General features: G+C 44.6%; 1 protein-coding gene and 2 non-coding genes across 3 annotated transcripts; 1 reads left to right on the top strand and 2 right to left on the bottom strand.

The window, feature by feature from the left end:
* Nucleotides 1-2,513: 2,513 nt before the first annotated feature.
* On the bottom strand, nucleotides 2,514-2,595 carry trnal-uag (transfer RNA leucine (anticodon UAG)). The gene has a single exon. It is a non-coding gene; the product is annotated as a tRNA-Leu (tRNA).
* A 6,043-nt stretch (nucleotides 2,596-8,638) lies between these two features.
* trnas-gcu (transfer RNA serine (anticodon GCU)) lies at nucleotides 8,639-8,720 on the top strand. Its single transcript has one exon. It is a non-coding gene; the product is annotated as a tRNA-Ser (tRNA).
* A 6,117-nt stretch (nucleotides 8,721-14,837) lies between these two features.
* LOC137357527 (transcription factor HES-7.1-A-like) lies at nucleotides 14,838-16,466 on the bottom strand. The gene is made up of 3 exons (XM_068023907.1): nucleotides 16,371-16,466; nucleotides 16,033-16,120; nucleotides 14,838-15,374 (listed from the first exon to the last, which is right to left on the bottom strand). Exons 1-3 carry the CDS (start codon nucleotides 16,425-16,427, stop codon nucleotides 14,839-14,841), a joined length of 681 nt encoding a protein of 226 aa, XP_067880008.1. The 5' UTR covers nucleotides 16,428-16,466; the 3' UTR covers nucleotide 14,838.
* Between the last annotated feature and the right edge of the window lie 5,759 nt (nucleotides 16,467-22,225).

The raw sequence follows: 22,225 nt of genomic DNA, 5'->3' as shown, positions 1-22,225 counted from the left end.
TCAGCCCTTTGAGCCTGCTCCGCCATTCATTATGATCAGGGTTGATCATCCAACTCAGTAACCTGTTCCCACTTTCACCCCCATACCCTTTGATCCTTTTAGACCCAAGAGCTATGTCTAACTCCTTCTTGAAAACATACAATGTATTGGCCTCAACTGCTTTCTGTGGTAGCGAATTCCACAGGATCACCACTCCCTGAGTGAAGAAATTTCTCCTCATCTCAGTCCTGAAAAGTTTACCCTGTATCCTTAGACTATGACCCCTGGTTCTGGACTCCCCCACCATCGGGAACATCCTTCCTGCATCTACCCTGTCAAGTACTGTTAGAATTTTATACGTTTCTATGAGATCCCCCCTCACTCTTCTGAACTCCAGCGAATATAATCCTAACTGACTCAATCTCTCCTCATACGTCAGTCCCGCCATCTCAGGAATCAGTCTGGTAAACCTTCGCTGCACTCCCTCTATAGCAAGAACATTCTTCCTCAGATAAGGAGACCAAAACTGCACACAATATTCCAGGTGTGGCCTCACCAAGGCCCTGTATAATTGCAGCAAGACATCCCTGCTCCTGTACTCAAATCCTCTTGCTATGAAGGCCAACATACCATTTGCCTTTTTTACCGCCTGTTGCACTTGCATGCTTACCTTCAGCGACTGGTGTATGAGAACATCCAGGTTTCACTGCATATTCCCACCTCTCAGTTTATAGCCATTCAGATAATAACCTACCTTCCTGTTTTTGCTACCAAAGTGGATAACCTCACATTTATCCACATTATACTGCATCTGCCATGCATTAGTCCACTCACTCAACTTGTCCAAATCACCCTGAAGCCTCTCTGTATCCTCCTCACAACTCACCCTCCCACCCAGTTTTGTGTCATCTGCAAATTTGGAGATATTACATTTAGTTCCCTCATCTAAATCATTAATATATATTGTGAATAGCTGGGGTCCCAGCACCGATCCCTGCGGTACCCCACTAGTCACTGCCTGCCATTCGGAAAAAGACTCATTTATCCCAACTTTTTGTTTCCTGTCCACCAACCAATTTTCTGTCCATCACAATACACTACCCCCAATCCCATGCGCTTTAATTTTACATGCTAATCTCTTATGTGGGACTTTGTAGAAAGCCTCCTGAAAATCCAAATAAACCACATCCACTGGCTCCCTCTCATCAACTCTACTAGATACATCCTCAAAGAATTCTAGTAGATTTGTCAAGTATGATTTCCCTTTCGTAAATCCATGCTGACTCTGCCCGATTCTACCACTGTTCTCTCAGTGCTCTGCTATCAAATCTTTGATAATGGACTCTAGAAATTTCCCCACTACTGACGTCAGGCTGACTGGTCTAGAACTCCCTGCTTTCTCTCTACCTCCCTTTTTAAATAGTGGGGTTATATTAGCTACCCTGCAATCTGTAGGAATTGTTCCAGAGTCTGTAGAATCTTGGAAGATGACCACCAATGCATCCACTATTTCTAGGGCCACTTCCTTAAGTACTCTGGGATGCATACCATCAGGCCCTGGGGATTTATCGGCCTTCAATCCCATCAATTTCCCCCACACCATTTCTCTACTAATACTGATTTCCTTCAGTTCCTCTCCCTCACTAAACCCTGTGGTCCCTAACATTTCTTGTATGATATTTGTGTCCTCCTTTGTGAAGACAGAACCAAAGTATGCATTTAGTTGGTCAGCCATTTCTTTATTCCCCATAATAAATTCCCCTGTTTCTGACTGTAAGGGACCTACATTTGTCTTCACCATTCTTTTTCTCTTCACATCCCTATAGAAACTTTTACAGTCAGTTTTTATGTTCCCCCTAAGCTTGCTCTCGGACTCTATTTTCTCCTTCTTAATCAATCCCTTGGTCCTCCTTTGCTGAATTCTAAACTGCTCTCAATCCTCAGGTCTGTTGTCTGGCAAATTTATATGCCTCTTCCTTGGATCTAATGCTATCTGACTCACTATAGTTGATCTCTTACAATTGTCCACATTAATAATGCAAATTTGGCTCATACTTTTTTTTACAGTCTTTCATTTCGTAAAGCAAGTTTCTTCGCTCTTGTCTTGAGAGTGACCATTCTTGTGGGGATCTACTACAATTTTTGTTGGCTGCTCGCCATGATCCGAAACCCCAAAGAATAATTTTTGGATGCAGTTTAACGTTGGCCGGCTGTTCCAGGATGTGCGTCGTACCGTGAGATCGCACACTCACTCAGAGTCCTCAAGTGCTCACCTCCGACTGGATATCATTGGATCTCGAATCCCCAAGGTCATTGTAACACTCCCCCTGTAGAGATCAGCGAATGCAGCACAGATTGGAACTGGAAATTGCAGAGATGTAGCACACTTATAGCTTAGCTCGCCGTTTTGCTAACTTATATCAAATATAGTAAGAACTTAAAATGATATATGTTTAAAAGTTATCCAAACAATACGTTTGTTAAAACGGACGGAAGCTGATATCGTAAATATATATCTGCAGAAAATATCCCACTGGCAGCGGTGGGATTCGAACCCACGCCTCCGAAGAGACTGGAGCCTAAATCCAGCGCCTTAGACCGCTCGGCCACGCTACCGATACAAACTGGATGCGGAAGTTCACATCACAGTATTCAGCTTCCGATTTTTAAAACGTGTTGGTATTTTATTGAATGATAGAATGGTTGCAGCACAGAAGAAAGGGCCTTGCGGCCCGTCGTGATTGTGCCGGCTCTCTGCAAGAGCAATTCATCTCTTCCCTCCGCCTCGCTTTTTCCCGTACCCCTGCAATGTTTTTTCCTCGGAGAATTATCCAGCTCTCTTTTGAAGGCCTCCATTGAATTTGCCTCCAGCACACTCACTTTTTTTTAATTTCCAAAATATACTTTATTCATAAAAATCTGTAAAAATTATATTGCCAAACAGTTTCCAAACAGCACCAAAAAATACAAACATTGCAAGGGAGATCAGTTTCCTTCAATACTATCATGAGTTTCTTCACAACCCTTCCGTTTCACAATTGTCATGTCAATTACAGTTTTACATTTACAGCAATTCAGAATATTAACGATACAGTTCGAGGGGTTTCCCATGGATCCAGCCCCTCAGTTCAGCTTGGTGGGGGTCCTTACACTGTGGTCTTTCCCCATTGAGCCTTTGCTGCGGCTGCCCCAAGCTTTAGTGCGTCCCTCAGCACGTAGTCCTGGACCTTGGAATGTGCCAGTCTGCAACATTCGGTGGTGGACAACTCTTTGCGCTGGAAGACCAGCAAGTTTCGGGCAGACCAAAGGGCGTCTTTCACCGAATTGATAGTCCTCCAGCAGCAGTTGATGTTTGTCTCGGTGTGCGTCCCTGGGAACAACCCGTAGAGCACAGACTCCTGTGTTACAGAGCTGCTTGGGATGAACCTCGACAAAAACCACTGCATCTCTTTCCATACCTGCTTTGCAAAGGCACATTCCAGGAGGAGGTGGGCGACCGTCTCTTCCCCACCACAGCCACCGCGGGGGCATTGTGTGGAGGGGCGAGACTTCGGGTGTGCATGAAGGATCTGATGGGGAGGGCTGTTCTCACCACCAGCCAAGCTACGTCTTGGTGCTTGTTTGAAAGTTCTGGTGATGAGGCATTCCGCCAAATGACTTTGACGGTCTGCTCGGGGAACCATCCGACAGGATCCACCGTCTCCTTTTCCTGTAGGCCCTTGAGGACATTCCATGCAGACCACTGCCTGATGGACCGGTGGTCAAAGGTGTTTTTCCGCAGAAACTGCTCCACGAAGGATAGGTGGTACGGCGCGGTCCAACTGGATGGAGTGTTCCTCAGCAATGTGACCAGGCCCATCCTTCGCAATACCGGGGACAGATAGAACCTCAGCACGTAGTGACACTTGGTGTTTGCGAACTGGAGGTCTACACACAGCTTGATGCAGCCGCACACAAAGGTGGTCATCAGGATGAGGGCGATGTTGGGTACATTTTTCCCGCCCTTATCCAGAGGTTTGAACATCATGTCCCTCCGGACCCAGTCCATTTTAGATCTCCAGGTAAAATGGGAAATGGCTCAGATGACCGCCACAGCGCAGGAGTGGGATACGGGCCAGACTTGCACCACATACAGCAACAACGTGAGCACCTCGCACCTGATGACCAGGTTCTTACCCACAGTGGAGAGAGATCACTGCTCCCACATGCTAAGCTTATTGTGTACCCTGGCTACTCACTCCCTCCAGGTATTGGCGCATGCGCCTGCCCTTCCAAACGATATCCCCAGCACCTTCAGGTAGTCTGACCTGACGGTGAAGGGGACAAAGGACCGGTCAGCCCAGTTCCCAAAGAACATGGCCTCACTCTTGCCGTGTTTAACTTTGGCTCCCGAGGCCAGTTCAAACTGGTCGCAGATGCTCATCAGTCTGCGAACGGATAGTAAATCCGAGCAGAATACCACGATGTCGTCCATGTACAGGGAGGCTTTGACCTGAGTGCCTCCACTGCCTGGGATTGTCACCCCTCTTATGCCCACATCTTTCCTAATGGACTCAGCAAAAGGTTCGATACAGCAAACAAACAAGCCAGGGGAGAGAGGACAGCTCTGTCCTTCTCCAGATTGGATCGAGAAACTTTCCGATTCCCACCCATTGATTGAGACTGCGCTACTGATGTTTGTGTACAGCAGTTTGATCCAATTGCAGGTTCCCTCCCCAAACCCCATTTTGGAAAGCACGTCATGTAGGTGTGTGATATCCTGTCAAAAGCCTTCTCTTGGTCCAGGCTGATGAGGCAGGTGTCCACCCTCCTGTCCTGTACATAGGCGATCGTATCCCTGAGCAGTGCAAGACTATCAGAGATCTTCCTGCCGGGTACAGTGCAGGTCTGATCAGGGTGAATCACCAACTCCAGAGCAGACTTGACTCGACTGGCGATGACTTTTGACAGAATCTTGTAGTCAACATTAAGCAGTGAGATGGGCTGCCAATTTCTGATTTTGCCCTCTCCCCCTTCCGCTTGTAGATGAAGGTGATGATGCCTTTCCTCATGGATTCTGACATGCTGCTGGCCAGGAGTATACCCTCGTATATTTCCAGCAGGTCTGGGCCGACCTAGTCCCACAGGGCTGAATACAACTCAACCGGTAAGCCATCACTTCTGGGAGTTTTACTCGTCTTGAAGGACTTTACGGCCTTTGACAGCTCGTCCAGAGTTAGCGGCTTGTCCAGTCTCTCCTTCGTGCTGTCATCTAAGACCTCTGTGATAGATGGCAGGAAGGACTGGGAGGCTCTACTGTCTGTGGGCTTCGCGTCGTACAGCCCAGCATAAAAGGATTTGCTGATCCTTAGTATGTCACCGAGCCATCCTCTTCCTTCAGGCTTCTGATCACAGAGCCCTCTCTGTGTACCTTTTGGAAGAAGTAACGCGAGCACGTCTCATCCTGCTCAATGGAGCGGACTCTGGACCGGAAGATGATCTTGGAGGCCTCCGTGGCAAAGAGCGAGGGCTGCTGACTCTTCACCTCATGGAGGTCCTCCTTGACCTCGACCCCCATCGACTGCAGCCGGAGCAGATTTTGCATTCTTCTCTGGAGTCGGGACATTTCCCTCTGTCTCGCCCTCTGAACACCTTTGAAGCTAAAGAACCTCTTGCTGTTCTCCTTGATCACCTCCCACCAGTGAACTGGAGACTCAAAGAGGGGTTTCACTGTTCTCCAACCTTCGTAATCCCTTTTGAGTGCCTCAATGTTCTCTGGGGTTAGCAGCATAGCATTGAGCTTCCCTGTCCCCCTGCCAACCCTCTGGTCGTCCTGTAAGTGACAGTCGGCCAGTAAGAGGCAGTGGTCAGAGAAGAACACCGGCTTGACATTGGTGGATCTGACCATGACAGCACGGGACACAAACAGGAAGTCAATCCCGGCGCAGGCTTGGAGGGCCGAAGGGCCTGTTCCTGTGCTGTAATTTTCTTTGTTCTTTGTTCTTTGGAACGGGCAGACCCGTCCGATCTTGACCATGTGTATCTGCGCTGCGCTCCGTCTGCAGGTTTGCTGAAGACGTCGTGCAGTTTGGCCTCTTTTACTGTTTCTATTAGGAATCTGGACGTAGCGTCCAGTTTGCTGTCGTCACTGCCGGATCGTCCAGCTGCATCGATGATGCAGTTGAAGTTACCGCCTAGGATGTCCGGCCTGGACGTTGCCAGCAGCAGTGGGAGCTGCTGGAAGATGGTCAGCCGCTCGCTGTGTTGTACCGGGGCGTACACGTTGATCAACCGGAGCGGAGCATTATTGTACATTACATCTGCTACGAGGAGGCGACCGCCCACCACCTCCTTAACCTCAGAGATGATGAAGTTACCTCCCCGCAGCAGAATACCCAGGCTGGAGGAACGGGAATCATTACCCCTTGACCAGATCGATGGCCCGTGGGACCACCATCGCAACCATTGCCTGTAGGTGCTGAGGTGTGGTATTCCACACTCCTGCAGAAACAGTAGGTCAGTTTTGACCTTGGTGAGGTAGTCCAAGGTTGAAATACATCGCATAGTGGATTCAATGCTATGCATGTTAATTGAAGCAATCTTTATACCCATTTTTAAGTTAGTTGTTGCTTCCCACACCAGTTGTCCTTGCTAGTCCCAGTCCTTCGGTATGTTCCTGCATACCCATGGTGTACACAAGCTGTTTCAAATTCGTTGGGCTCAGAAACCCCTCCTGGTTTCTCATGCAAGGTTTGTTCTGCTGGGGTGACATCAGGGATGTGGGAGGGGGTCTTGTAGGCAGCAAGGATTGGGCTGTCCTCTGCTGTTCCTCCTTGAAAACATCACTGCTCTTGGCTTCCCAGAGCTGGAGTGCGCCAGACGTGTCGTTGCTGTCTGTGTCCTGGAGCTGGGATGCGCTGGGCATGTGATTATGTTTGGCGCTTTGGGTTTGGGGCGTGCTGGGCCCATCACAGCTTCCAGTGCCCGGGGGCTGGGGGGCTTTATCTTCCAGCTCCTTTGAGTTCTGCTGCTTCTTTTGCAGGTGTTGTTGTTCCAGCACTTCCTTGTCCAGTGAAGAGGAGCTGCTGTAGTCTGTCTCAGACGGTAGCCTCCTCTTGCCACTGGTTTGGGTGGTGACCTGTTCCGCTTTTGGAGGTTTTTTCTTTGTGGTTTTCCTTTGTACCACTTGCCACTGACCTGTTTGTCCATCTGCTGCCTCCTCCTCCATTGATTCTGTCTCTGGAGGAGGGGTTTCCGGGCACAGGGTAGGTGCTGGTTCGCTGGTTTCAGCTGCTTCCCCTTTCTTCTCCTTCTCAGGTAGACTTTCCTCGCTGCGGAGAGGGTTGCTTGTCTCCTTCCCAGCACCAGACGCATTCATAGTTCCTTCTCCCGGCCTTTCCTTGAACCTTGCCGCCAGTGCATAACTGAGAAAGCGTTTGGGGCTGGTTTTGTAGAGGTGGCCTGCCTCACTGCACAGGTTGCAACACTTACTCTGCTTACAGTCCTTGGTCTGATGGCCTTCCTTCTTGCAGTTCTTGCAGACGACTGTGCTGCAGTTAGCTGCCACGTGACCAGATTTGCCACAGGTGTTACAAACTCTAGGTTGCCCCATGTAGACCAAGAAGCCTTGACTTCCCCTGATAGCGAAGCTGGAGGGAGGATGATGGCTCCATTGGCATTGACCTTCAAGGTCACCTTGACCTGCCGCTTGCTGGTCCAAATTCCAAATGGGTCCTTGACATCAGTGCTGCTGCCGGCCACCTCGATGTACCTGGCGAGGAAGGTGAGTACATCCACCACCGGAACATGGGGGTTGTAGAGGCGAATTGTCACCACCTGGTCACGTTGTGACGGCAGCATGAAGAGTGGCTCCACTTTGAGGATGGACAGCGACGCCTGGTTTCCCTTCTCCTTGAACACCTTCAGGAACTTGATGCATCCCGCAACATTTTTGAACGTCACGTCAAAATATGCACTGCTAGGGAAGTCCTGCAGGCATGACCCCACCACCGAACATCAAGCCACTGTCCGCAGGACTGTTACTGACCTCATCTCCTCCGGAGATCTTCCCTCTACAGCTTCCCACTTCATAAACCCACAACCCCAGACAGCCCGCTTCTATTTTTCTTTTTTTTAAATAAAGGAAAGGTCACAGACCTAAAACATTAACTCTGTTTCTTTCTCCACAGATGCTGCTTGACTTGCTGAGTATTTCCAGCACTTTCTGTTTTTATTTCAGATTTCTAGTATCTGCAGTATTTTGCTTTTATTATATTGGAAGAGTCCAGTCTGAAAGTAACAACAGCACAGATGAGGGTTTTAGCAGAATCCATTTACTACATTTGCTTTCCAGATGAGCACTATCCGTACACTTTAGTTAAAATATGAAAAGCTAAATGTATGAACTGTAATTGTCTCTCGAGATAAGGAGGCCAAAGAAGAATAATAAGAATAAGAATGAACTGTAAGACAATTTGCAAGTTCAGTCATTTGAACAATATTTTAATCTGTAAGTCTTAGCTGCTTTGGGGACCTCTAGCGAATTTTAATGATATAATAACATCTTAGAATTGCATTTCAGAAACATTTAACGGCAAAGAAGTTATTTCGAAATACTTTCACTACAACATATATTGAACAAATTCAGTACACATCATTTGTGACTAAAGCAGACTCCGTAGACGAGGTGGCCGAGTGGTTAAGGCGATGGACTGCTAATCCATTGTGCTCTGCACGCGTGGGTTCGAATCCCATCCTCGTCGAAAAAAAGTACAATTTTGAACTAAAAACAAGAAATGCTGGAAATACTCAGCAGGTCTGGCAGCATCTGTGGAGAGAGAAGCAGAGTTAATGTTTCATATCAGTGACCCTTCAGAACTGGCAAATATTAGAAAAGTGAAAGATTATAAACAAGCCGAGTGGGGATGGGGCAAGAGATAACAAAAGAGGTGTACAAAGGACGAGGTGGAGCAAAGGCAAACAATATGTTAATGATGTGTTGAAACACAAAGCATCAGTACAGATAGGGTGTTAACGGACTGAAAATTCAACAGCCGCAAGTACAAATATGAAAAACAGTGAGTAAACAAACTGAGATGAAATAAACACAAAAAATATATGTAAAGAAAAAAAAAATTAAAGTGGGGGGCTGTCATGCTCTGAAATGATTGAACTCAATGTTCAGTCCGGCAGGCTGCAGCATGCCTAATCGGTAAATGAGATGCTGTTCCTCGAGCTTGTGTTGATGTTCACTGGAACACTGCAGCAATCCCATGACAGAGATGAGAGCAGGGGGGAGTGTTGAAATGGCAAGCAACCGGAAGCTCGGGGTCATACTTGTGGACTGAGCGGAGATGTTCCGCAAAGCAGTCACCCATTCTGCGTTTGGTCTCCCCAATGTAGAGGAGACCACATTGTGAGCAACGATCACAGAATACTACATTGAAAGAAGTACAAGTAAATCGCTGCTTCACCTGAAAGGAATGTTTGGGGCCTGGTTTAGTGAGGAGAGAAGAGGTAAATGGGCAGGTATTACACCTCCTGCGATTGCAGGGGAAGGTGCCATGGGAAGGGGATGAGGTGGTGGGGTAATGGAGGAGTAGACCAGGGTGTCGCGGAGGGAACAATCCCTTCGGAATGCTGACAGGGAAGGGAGGGAAATATGTGTTTGGTAGTGGCATCATGCTGGAGGTAGCAGAAGTGGCGGAGGATGATCCTTTGAATATGGAGGCTGATGGGGTGGAAAGTGAGAACAAGGGGAAGCCTGGCTCGGTTCTGGGAGGGAGGGTGCGGGAAATGGGCTGGACACGGTTGAGGGCCCTGTCAACCACAGTGGGAAGGAATCCTCGGTTGAGGAAAAAGAGGACATATCTGAAGTGCTGTCATGGAAGGTAGCATCATCAGAGCAGATGTGTCGGAGACGGAGAAACTGGGAAAATGGAATGGAGGCAGGGTGTGAAGAAGTGTAGTCGAGGTAGCTGTGGGAGTCGGTGGGCTTATAATAGATATTAGTAGACAGCCTGTCCCCAGAGATGGGGACAGAGAAGTCGAGGAAGGGAAGTGTCAGAGATGGACCATGTAAAGGTGAGAGAAGGGTGGAAATTCGAACCAAAGTTGATAAAGTTTTCCAGTTTGAGGTGGGAGCAGGAAACGGCACCGATACAGTCATCAATGTACCGGAAAAAGAGTTGGGGGAGGGGGCTGAGTAGGATTGGAACAAGGAATATTCGACATAGCCCACAAAAAGACAGGCATAACTAGGACCCATGCGGGTATCCATAGCAACACCTTTCACATGAAGGAAGTGAGTGGATTTGAAGGAGAAGTTGTTCAATGTGAGAACAAGTTCAGCCAGGCGGAGGAGGGTGGTGGTGGATGGGGACTGGTTGGGCCTCTGTTCAACGAAGAAGCTGGTGGGGGATGGAGGTGTCGAGAGATTGGACATCCATAGTGAAGAGGCGGCGGTTGGGGCCAGGAAACTAGAAATGGTCAAAATGACGTAGGGCATCAGAAGAGTCACAGATGTAGGTGGGAAGAGGTTGGACTGGGTAGAAAAGATAGAGTCCAGATAGGAAGAAATAAGTTCAGTGGGGCAGGAACAGGCTGATACAACAGGTCTGCCGGGACAGTCCTGTTTGAGGATTTTGGGAAGGAGGTAGAAGCGGGCTGTCCGGGGTTGTGGGGCTATGAGGTTGGAAGCTGTAGGGGGATGATCTCCAGAGGTGATGAGGTCAGTGACAGTCCTGTGGACAGTAGCTTGATGTTTGGTGGTGGGGTCATGGTCCAGAGGGAGGTAGGAAGAAGTGTCTGAGAGTTGGCGCTGAGCCTCTGCAAGGTAGAGGTCGGTACGCCATACAACAACAGCACCATCCTTGTCTGCAGGTTTGATGACCATATCAGGGTTAGACCTGAGAGAACAGAATGCCTCAAGTTCAGAGGGGGACAGGTTCAGGTGAGTGAGGGGGCAGAGAAATTGAGATGACCAATGTCTGGCCGACAGTTTTCAATGAAAAGATCAAGAGCGGGTAAGAGGCCGGGGGAAGGGTCCAGGTAGAAGGAGAATGCTGGAGGCAGATGAATGGGTCTGCTGATCGGGGGGAGGACTCCTGGTCAAAGAAGGGTGCCCGGAGGCGGAGGCGACAGAAGAAGAGCTCAACTTCATGCCGAGCGCGAAATTCATTGAGGTGGGGGCATAAGGGGATAAATTTGAGACCTTTGCTGCGTACAGAACGTTCAGCATCAGAGAGGGGGATGTCAGAGGGTATAGTGAATACATGGCAAGGGGTCAGATCAGAAGGGGAAGGGTCAGAAGGAAGTGAAGCGGAAGGAGGATCTGGAGGGGCATTAGTCCCCATCAGCTGCTGGAGCTTGCATTCCTTGTTACCTGAAAGGAAGAAAAAAAGTTTTTTGTTAATACGTCGGATGAGACGAAGGATGAAATGAAACTGTGGAGTCGAACAGCTTTGAGATAAGTTGAGGAGGTGCTGCTGGAGAGAGAGATTCAGTGTGTGTATGTGGTGGCGCATAGCACTGAGTGTGGATCTCAGGATGTGGCGAGAATAGCAGTCCGAGGAATGTTGTAATTCTCGAAGATACCTATAATCCTGGGTGGATTCAAAACATGAAGGATGAAACTACAGTTGGAATCCACATTGGAAACAAGCTATTCAATTCATTCCAGTTCCCCCTACTCTTTCACCAGAGCCCTGCAAATCTCTCCTTTTCAGATATTTATCCAATTCCATTTTGAAAGTTACTATTGAATCTGCTTCCACCGCCATTTCAGGCAGCTCATTCTGGATTATAACAGCTGATGTGTGAAAAAACTCATCTCCCCTCTAGTTCTTTTGCCAATTATCATAAACCTGTGTCCTCTGGTTACCAACTCGCCTGCCATGGAAACAGTTTCCCCTTATTAACTCTATCAAAACCTCTCATAATTTTGAACAGCTCTATTAAATCTCCCCATAACCTTCTCTGCTATAAGGAGAACAATCCCAGCTTCTCCAGTCTCTCCACATTAACTGAAGTCTCTCATCACTGGTACCATTCTGCACCCTCTCCAAGGTATTGACATCTTTCCAAAAGCTCAAACTCCTTGGTTTTGGTGCATTCCCATGCCCCTTTACTGATGACAGTCAGGGAATCTTGGGTCAAACAAATGGGACTCACTCTGGCTTGTAGCCAAACTTCTTCTTATGGTCAAGGAAGTGGTCAGAGTGGATGTAAAAACAGCTGGCCATCATTGTTTACCATGATGTTACTGTTGTGTCAGTCTCCAACTTCCAGAATGAAATAAAACATTCCAGCTGGATTTAGAAAGGTTTAGCACAACGTCCTTGCTTTTGTATTCCATGCCTCTATCTATAAAGTCAAGGATCCATGGTGCCTTTTCTAACAGCCTTCTCAACTCGTCCTGCACCATCAAATATTTGTGTATTTACACCCCCAGGTCTCTCTGTTCCTGCATCCTGTGTAAGGATGCATGCATGGAGGGAGCAGGTGGGTGTCAGAAGGGAGAGATTGGGTGCGTGCAACAAGGAAGGAGGGATTGGTTGGGTGCAAAGACTGATTGTGTGGGTGCAGGTAAAGAGAGAGAGAGACAGAGATCCACTGGGTGCAGCTACGGAAGGAAAGAGGATGGTTGTGGGTAGGGAAGGGTCAGGTGGCTTACCCTCTCCTTCCCCCAAACACAAATATTTGTCTACATACAACCTCAGATCTCTCCATTTCTGCCCCCTTTAAATTTGCACCATTTAGTTTGCATTGCTGGGCTCATTCTTCATATCAAAATGAGTCACTTCACACTTCTCTATGTTAAATTCCATTTGTCACCTGTCTGTGTATTTCACCAGTTTGTATCTGTCTTCCTCAAGTCTCTTACTGTCATTGATGGCCACGTATTCAGACACACAAAATAAAAATACTGCGGATGCTGGAAATCTGACCCACCCCACAGAAAGTGCTGGAAATACTCAGCAGATCTGGCAGCATCTGTGGAGAGAGAAACAGAGTTAACATTTCAGGTTGATGAAATGATCTGCAACCACTTCACGATGCGCTGCGAATTACCCGCCCGTATCCTTTTCGCCCGATTCCCAGACCCTCTTTTAAGGCCTGTTGAAAATCAACACTTGCGCTAAGCTTTTAGCCACTCCTTCATTCGCAGGACACTTGTTTATCTTCAGGTGTCGGCGATGCGCATTCGGATGTTTTGTACTATAAAGTAAACGGGGGTCGTTGTTGTTACTGAATTGAATAAGTGGCGCGTGTTTGAAGGGAGAAAGACATGGTTTCAGCAGAGGATAAAGTCAAACTCTATTGGCGTGGATTTCTCTGTGGCTTTGGAATTTGCAGCTTTGCATTCGGTCCAATCTCTGGAGACCGTTAGACATTACAATTGGCGTGTCGCTTAATTCCAGGAACAGGAGAAGTGCCCATTCCTGGGAATTTCCATATTTCATCAGTGCACATAAACCATCTGCTTGTTAATAAAACCATTACATTTTTATGCAAGGGAAATTGGGTGTAATTCGGTTGTTTTAAGATACCATGAGACATTGGAAATTTTGTGAATTTAGTTAGTGCCTCTCTCCTCCACGCTCAACATTCAATAACGAATTACTCGTGCAAAAAAAAAGTTTTATGCCACACGTAGAGGCGAAAAGCTGTTTTCGTGTTACACTCCCCACTCCGTATTACCGCGCGGCAAACCCTACGCATTCCCCTATCTACAAATGACCCATCGACATTCACTAGATCATTTGACATCGCAGCCGCTCCATATGTACACCTTCGCTTCTCGCTCCTACACATTGCACTAAATACACGGGGATCACATCGCCTGCAAAGATAGGTCCACACAACGCGAATGTGCCCATATTGTTCCTGGCCTACATTGATTTCATGTCCCCAATCTATTAAGAGAAGACACGTACTGGCCACTGATTATGCCTCAGCTAGGATATTGTGTCCAATTCTCCGCACCACACTTTATGGGGGACTTCAAGGCCTTGGAGAGGACGCAAAGGGGTTTACTAGAAAGGTCCCAGGGATAAGGGACTTCAGTTAACGTGGAGAGACTGGCGAAGCTGGGATTGTTCTCCTTAAAGCAGAGAAGGTTAAGTGGAAATTTAACGAGGTGTTCAAAATCACCAGGGATTTTAATAGAGTAAATCAGGAGGATCTGTTTCCAGTGACAGGAGGCTCGGTAACCAGAGGGACACAGATTGAAGATAATCAGTAAAAGAACCAGAGGGGGAGATGAGGAGAATGTTTTTACACAGTGAGTTGTTGTGATCTGGAACGCGCTGCCTGAAAGGGCGGTGGAAGCAGATTCAATAGTAACTTTCAAAAGGGGAATTGGATAAATACTGGAAGGGGAAACAATTGCAAGTTTATAGGGAGAGGGCTGGTAATTGGGAGTAATTGGATTGCACTTTCAAAGAGCAGGTACAGATGCGATAGGCCGAAGGGTCTTCTTCTGTGGTGTTTGATTCTATGTTTCTATGATTGATAGAAAATCACTGTGTGCCAGAGCCTCTGTGTATGTGTATGAGTCTCATTGTGAATGTGTGAGAGAGTGGGTCTATGTGAATCTGGTAAAGTTCGATGAAACAGGGTACAACAGATTTGTAGAATTTTATAATTATTACTGTGGATTCATTAAAACATGGAATGACGCAAATAAAGATCTTGTTAAAATCTTTATTCCAAAATATACACAATAAATGAAACGCGCAACGCATTGAATACATAATATTAAGGAAATGTAAAACTAATCAAAAATCTGTGATCTGAGAATAGATAAAGCGCGGGATTTTGGTGATTTTACAACTTGAAGGCTAAGAGACAAACAGAAGTTTCTTTCTCCGACCAGACCTATGGCCAAGGCCTCCACACATTGTGAGAAACAGTCATTCTGGCGGAATCCTGCTGTGCAAAAACGGGTTTTGGCGACACAATTATTTTCTGGGGAAAATCCCGAAATTGTGCAGAGCCGGAGTCGTGATTAAGTTCATGATTTTTCGCGATAAAGTTGAACCGATTCAGTGTCTGGTGCGAGGCAGTGGGTCGAGTGGTGAGGAGATTGGACACTTTGTGTGCGGAAGGATTGCTGGTGATCGTGGGGGTCTTGGTGTTAGCGGCTGCAGGGACGACATCCCAGCTCTCGGAGTCTAGTTGTCCCGGTCTGAGAGGCTGCAAGTTGGGGGCGGAGGAAGACACACATTCCGGGAGTCTGCGGCTGTGCTTCTCATCAATTGATTCGTCCACGAAAAGTGCCAGCCGCTCCATCAGGCTGCTCTTAGTCTGCGCGTTGAACCTGGCGCAGCTCCTGACGAAGCTATTCACTTGCAGGAGGCATTCCTTAAATCCAGCCTCGTAGTTTTGCCGCGTGACTTCTGTGCCCTGATGTTCTGTTTAAATATAATATTGGTCAATGATATACACAACGCGTACTTTACAGCAATGGTTTAAAACTCGATAGTAGTCCTTTACGAACATCCCATAATAGTCACATCCGTGGAATTTATGTACGCATGCTCAAAATATTCACTTCAAACGTTTTTGGAAAGGGAAATGTATGAATATTTATTGACGGATCCTTATCAATATCAGCATTCTGTTCAGATCAATAAAATTAACCAATCCGTAATCGATTCCTTTTACACTCAAAATAAATAGGATTAATAACGAATCAATCTCGAACTCCAACCCTAAACTTTTGCTTTAAAGTCCTCTCCGTCAAATAAGAGATTGGAGTTTTCCCCAAGAGAAAATGTTTTGTTTTTCCAGCTTTCTTTTAAATGACAGGAATTATGAAAATAGAAAATAGCCGAATAAAGGCAAGTAGACTCACAACGACTGGTGTAACAAGTATCGATTATTAATCTGCATGTTAACTTCAAGTAACCGACTTTACTGAATGCGACAAGGAACATGCGGATATCGCCTTGGCAAAACCGAGATCCGCACATCGAACGGAAACTAACAGTCGGCGCATGAACACTTGGATAGAATAAAAGTGGAGGGAGAGGGAACAGGTCATCCTTGCAGCTCAGAGCAGATACCCACCCTGGCCATTTGCAAGCGCCGCGTTTTTCAGATACTGCACCGTCATTTCTAAGATTTCTGCCTTCTCCATTTTACCATTCCGGAAACTCTAAACAGAACAGAAATAAGCGGTAAAAAAAAAGGAAACCTGGGTAAAAGTGGAAAGAAACACGGGGGTGGGGGCGGTGGTTAATATCCAATTCGACTGCAGCCATTTCACAGAATCATCATATTATTCAACAAATTCGGTATAACGTTTCTGCGAATAGTGCCACATTTCAAACTATTCCCCGAAATATATTACAGACAATGATACTCTTCCTTAAAGTCTGGAGATGTCGCAGAAAGGGTTCCCTCACCTCGCTCTGGGTATGTTTCAACAGGAAGGATTTGAGTTGATCTAAACTCCGGTTCATTCGATCTCGTCTCCGTTTCTCCACCAAAGGTTTAAGCAACTGCGGAGATTGAATGAAAGAAGGTTCTTTGTGACACTTAGAAAGAAACGGCAGATATTTTGCATCGGGGGGAACGGAGCCACTTGGTAACATTTGCCTTTAATCCGATAGAAACAGAGACAACAAATATTCTCTTCACTGCTCTCTGCCAAAGATCTTTGGAAATAATTTAAATACATCAGTTTCAGTGAGTAACTAGTTCCACCTTAACGCATATATTTATTAAAAATGAAAATAAACGCTTCAAACAATACATCAGCCTTGAGAAAGACTTGAGCTCCAATAAGTCCGCCTCCTGATTTAGTGGCGAATCATTTTACCTTTTTAACCTCTTTTAAATTAGACGATTCAGCGGCCATCTTCATCGCTGGGTATTATCCGGTGGTCGCCGGAGTTAAAAGTAAATGGACAGTAAGAACCGCCCGTATTTGTAGGGAAACCGTGAGCCACGTGAGGTTGGGGCCGGATCGGGACTGCCTTTGATGATCGCCGCCCTCCCCCAGGTGTTTCATTCTCCATACATTTGCTCTGTGGCTCCCACAGAGCTCCCGCAGAGTTGTGAAGACAAAGTATCTAACATCCAAATGCAAACTGCGCGGTTCACTAAATACCACTCTGCTTTTAAATTTTAACTTTTATCAAGGATTATGAATTTCAGTTAGTTTCAGATCGCATTAGTGTCCCGACTATTATGGCTACATCCACATTGAATAAAGGAATGTTAGATCTGTTTGGATCCTCCAGAATATCGTTTATATTTTAATTAATTAAATAATGTAAAACATTTGCACCCCTGCAGAAAGAATTTTCATTTTCCGTTTCAAATTTCAAACATTATTTTGTTGCACAAATATGGACTAAATAGGCATTAAAAGCTGATTGTACCAAATAAAAACAATCCTGTCAATTTTACAGCATGTGTATCAATAGTGTCCACAAGTGATTTAATAAAAGTTCTACAAAAGATTTGTAACTGATCCCTGGTTCCCAGCACACTTCCAGGCGGAGGTGTCAGGATGGGAAATATTTAAACATTAATATTCCACACTCCACCTCACTTTCCTTTCTCAGGTCTTCTTTGTGGTGTGTGTGAGGTGTCGGCTGATCAAAGAGTTTAAAGTTGAAAGGGAGTTTCGCTCATGCTCTCTATAGAGCTTAGATCTATCTATCTATCTATCTATCTATCTATCTATCTATCTATCTATCTATCTATCTATCTATCTATCTATCTATCTATCTATCTATCTTTCACGTTGTGTATGACAGCGGTTTCCCTAAGGAGTTGCAGTGTTTAATAGGAAGAACAGACTGCCAGGTCATATTGTGATGTTAGATGATTTTTTTTGTTCACAGATTTAAAGAGTGAAGTCAGTGATGGGATTCGGTAATACCTGAAACAATTAAACCCAGGCAGGTTAATTAATATACTTGCGCATAAAATCTAGAATCAACGTTCTGATTATGAACACTCTCTATCATGTAGCAATGTAGAAATATTCGAGAAACCTTTAATGTTGAATGTGTGGAGGTTAAAAACAGCCCTCGAGAATAGTCGGTTTATGACTCCTGGTCGCAGAGTCTTTTGAGCGAAATGACAGGAAGATGACAACTTGTGCCTTGCACGCGCCTGTTTGATGCGACCGCAGCCTCTGGTGTCAGAACAAAAGGCTGGGTGTTTATTGTGTCGAGAATCTTCTTCATCTGGTGTTTTCCATAGTCTGTTCAGATATTATCATCCCGAGTAAATTACTCCGCACCGCCAATCTCACTGTACTGAGTTCCGAGCAAAATCATCAAGAAGTAAAGCTGAGTGAAAGCAGAAAAGATGATTGCAGAGGCTACAGTTTAGGGCCCTCAGCCAGTGTAAAATCCTCGGCTGCTTGTATCATGTAAATATTTTATGTAAATGTAGGTGTAATCTGCACTGTAAACGGAGCGAGGCACCTTGGATTGCCATGTAACGCATTTAACTAAATTGATCTCGATTGCACGACGTAAATTGCCTCGTTTGAATTGCACCTTGACAATTTTTTTGAATAAACTACATTTTTGAAAATGTTACACAGTCAGATCGAACTCAGAAGTGACCAGTTGACGAGTCCATCAGCTCCTGAATGCTTTCCCTATCATCACTAGAATAATTGCAATCACAACAAACTCAGTTGTGAGCGCCTGATATATAAGCATTGAACACTCTCCCCAGTTTACAGTTTGGTGATTTAATGGTTAATTTTACAGTAACAGTAACTGATGCAGTTCTATAAAAGTAACAGATTTTAGCGAGAGTCTGCACAAGCAATATGTTTAATAAAAACAGAAAGCGCTGGAAATACTCAGCAGGTCTGGCAACATCGGTGGAGAGAGAAGCAAAGTTAACGTTTCAGGTCTGTGACCTTTCATCAGAAGCCTTATATTAATCTGCTGTCGAAGTTAACTTTCAAAATGATTACTGGGGATTGATTAACAAATATCATTTATGGATTAAGATAGACGGTATTAAAACGGCTTTCTTTCTCCTCGCAGCATGAAATACACCGTTAGGGATGTATCAACAAATGTGAAATAAAAACGAGCTGTTCCTTTATAGGGAAAAAATGATACAATAGTGATTACCAGTGATTTAATTTAACGCTTACATTGTTCGTAACTCCAAGTAACTGACTGCTCGTTCCCAGCGCACTTCCAGGCGGAGGTGTCAGGATGGGAAACACTTAAAGGTTAATATTCCACACTCCACCTCACTTTCCTTTCTCGGATCTTGTTTCATGGTGTGTGAGGTGTCGGCTGATCAAAGAGTTTAAAGTTGAAAGGGTATTTCGCATATGCTCTGTCTAGGGTTTACATCATTTATCTATTTATCTATCTATCTAATCTCTATCGCTCTTTATCTAGCTCTCCATCGGTGTACTTGCTTATCTATCTACTTATCTACCAAACTATCTATCATTCTATTTGTCTATCTCTATCACACAATCAGTCTATCTCTATCTCGGGCACTCTCGCTATCTACTACGTTTCTCTATTTATCTGTCTACCTATCTCATCTATCTATCTATCTATCTTGCTATCTATCTGTTTATATATCTGTCTGTCTATCTATCTATCTGTCTGTCTGTCCAGCTATCTGTCTGTTTACATATCTATCTATCTATCTATCTATCTATCTATCTATCTATCTGTCTGTTTACATATCTATCTATCTATCTGTCTGTCTGTCTGTCTGTCTGTCCAGCTATCTGTCTGTTTACATATCTATCTGTCTGTTTACATATCTATCTATCTATCTATCTATCTATCTATCTATCTATCTATCTGTTTATATATCTGTCTGTCTGTCTGTCTATCTATCAATCTGTCTGTTTACATATCTATCTATCTTTCTATCTATCTATCTATCTATCTATCTATCTATCTATCTATCTATCTATCTATCTGTCTGTCTGTCTTTCTGTCTAGCTATCTGTCTGTTTACATATCTATCTATCTGTCTGTCTGTTTACATATCTATCTATCTATCTATCTATCTATCTATCTATCTATCTATCTATCTATCTATCTATCTGTTTATATATCTGTCTGTCTGTTTACATATCTATCTATCTGTCTGTCTGTCCAGCTATCTGTCTGTTTACATATCTATCTATCTATCTGTCTGTTTACATATCTATCTATCTATCTATCTATCTATCTATCTATCTATCTATCTATCTATCTATCTATCTATCTATCTATCTGTTTATATATCTGTCTGTCTGTCTATCTATCAATCTGTCTGTTTACATATCTATCTATCTATCTATCTATCTATCTATCTATCTATCTATCTATCTATCTATCTATCTATCTATCTATCTATCTGTCTGTCTGTCTTTCTGTCTAGCTATCTGTCTGTTTACATATCTATCTATCTGTCTGTCTGTCTTTCTGTCTAGCTATCTGTCTGTTTACATATCTATCTATCTATCTATCTATCTATCTATCTATCTATCTATCTATCTATCTGTTTATATATCTGTCTGTCTGTTTACATATCTATCTATCTATCTATCTATCTATCTATCTATCTATCTATCTATCTATCTATCTATCTATCCGAAGAAGGGTCACTGACCTGAAACATTAACTCTGCTTCTCTTTCCACAGATGCTGCCAGACCTGCTGAGTGGTTCCAGCATTTCTTGTTTTTATTTCAGATTTCCAGCATCCGCAGTATTTTGCTTTTATTATATGTCTGTCTGTCTGTCTGTCTGTCTGTCTATCTATCTATTTATCCCTCTGTCTGTCTGTCTATCTCTCTCTTTTTCTATCTCTATGTATCTATCTACCCCAGATCCTCAGTAAAGGATGTTCCCCTTCTGTCCGTGAAAACTTTTTCAGTCCTGAGCTAAGAAAGTGCTCATTAAAAGGCTTCGATTCTTACAATTTTACTGGCAGCATTTTTTGTTCATTCTCGGGATCCTGGCAAGGCCTGCCATTTGATACCCATCGTTCTCGCCGTGAGAAGGTGGCAGTGGGTATGACTGAACAGCTGCGGCCCGTGTGCAATAAATTGTTCTGCAATGGAGTGTGGAATGTCGGATTTTAATAAAAAACTTTCATCGGAGAGCAGCCTCCTAACTCCACACACGTTGATATTTAGATTGTGGAACATCTTATATTATCTCCTCTCCCACATACACGTTGATTGAACCTCTTCAGGGCCTCTGAGTGTTTGCACAGAACTATCTCCTTTAATTTTAAAAATCTATTTTATGTTATTAACCAAAAATCATAACAACCTGTTAATCCCTCGTTAAACTTTCCGAAACATTGTTTTATTCACCGCCGCCCTAATCCTACTTTGTAATTAGCTTTAATTCTGAATGACGGGAATCCTTTTCACACAAGCGGTGGATGAATAAGAGGATCTGAAATTTATTAGACTCCTCACCGTTTCCGAACACAACCGTAAACAAATGGATTGGGTGTTAGCTTTTAACTGCATCTTTTAAATGAGATGAGAGACCATGTTAAATGGAATAAAACACTCAGCGTTGGAGATTCAAACTAGATCTCGGGGTACAAGAGAATAGTTTATATGGAAACATTCTGACCCTAACATTTCTCATTACTAGCTGTTATTTTTACATTCCCGCCCTCTTCATAAAGAGTAACAATTAAACAGTTTAACTACCAAAACCCTACTAATCCTCTGGCCGCTTTGGAACAGATGGCTCGCTTACATTTGTTAATGTTCTCCACGGATGATGCATTGTGTGTGTGGTCATCCACCCCCTCCCCCAAAGATTGACTAATCCCGAGTATAGAACATCGGGAAGGAGAAAACAATGGATTAAAGTTCCGCTGGACCGTCTCCTGATTGGAACATAATGGCTGTTCTCTTCTGATCGAATAGTCAATTCAACAATAAGGCACGAGGGATTCTTTTATTAAAGCGCATTCTCTAAAAAGCTAATTTAAATAGTACATCGATATTGACATTTATTATGAGACACTGTTTTGCTGAGATGTTACCCGATGAAAATCCCTATGACTCTGCGAAAACTGTTCACCTTTTGCACTTTCTTTTTCGTCCTTACTCTAATTTATCTACGTCTGCTCAATAAATTACAACAAATTAGCACATTCGCTCGAAATTGAAAAGTCGAGTTTCGGAGCCACGAGGTCATGCTGCAGCTGTACAAAACTCTGGTGAGACCGCACCTGGAGTATTGCGTGCAGTTCTGGTCACCGCATTATAGGAAGGATGTGGAAGCTAT

This window comes from Heterodontus francisci, chromosome 48 (genome assembly GCF_036365525.1).
Source record: "Heterodontus francisci isolate sHetFra1 chromosome 48, sHetFra1.hap1, whole genome shotgun sequence".
Lineage (NCBI taxonomy): Eukaryota > Metazoa > Chordata > Chondrichthyes > Heterodontiformes > Heterodontidae > Heterodontus > Heterodontus francisci.
Note: the sequence above shows the minus strand (reverse complement) of the source record. Positions and strands in the feature narration are given on the sequence as shown.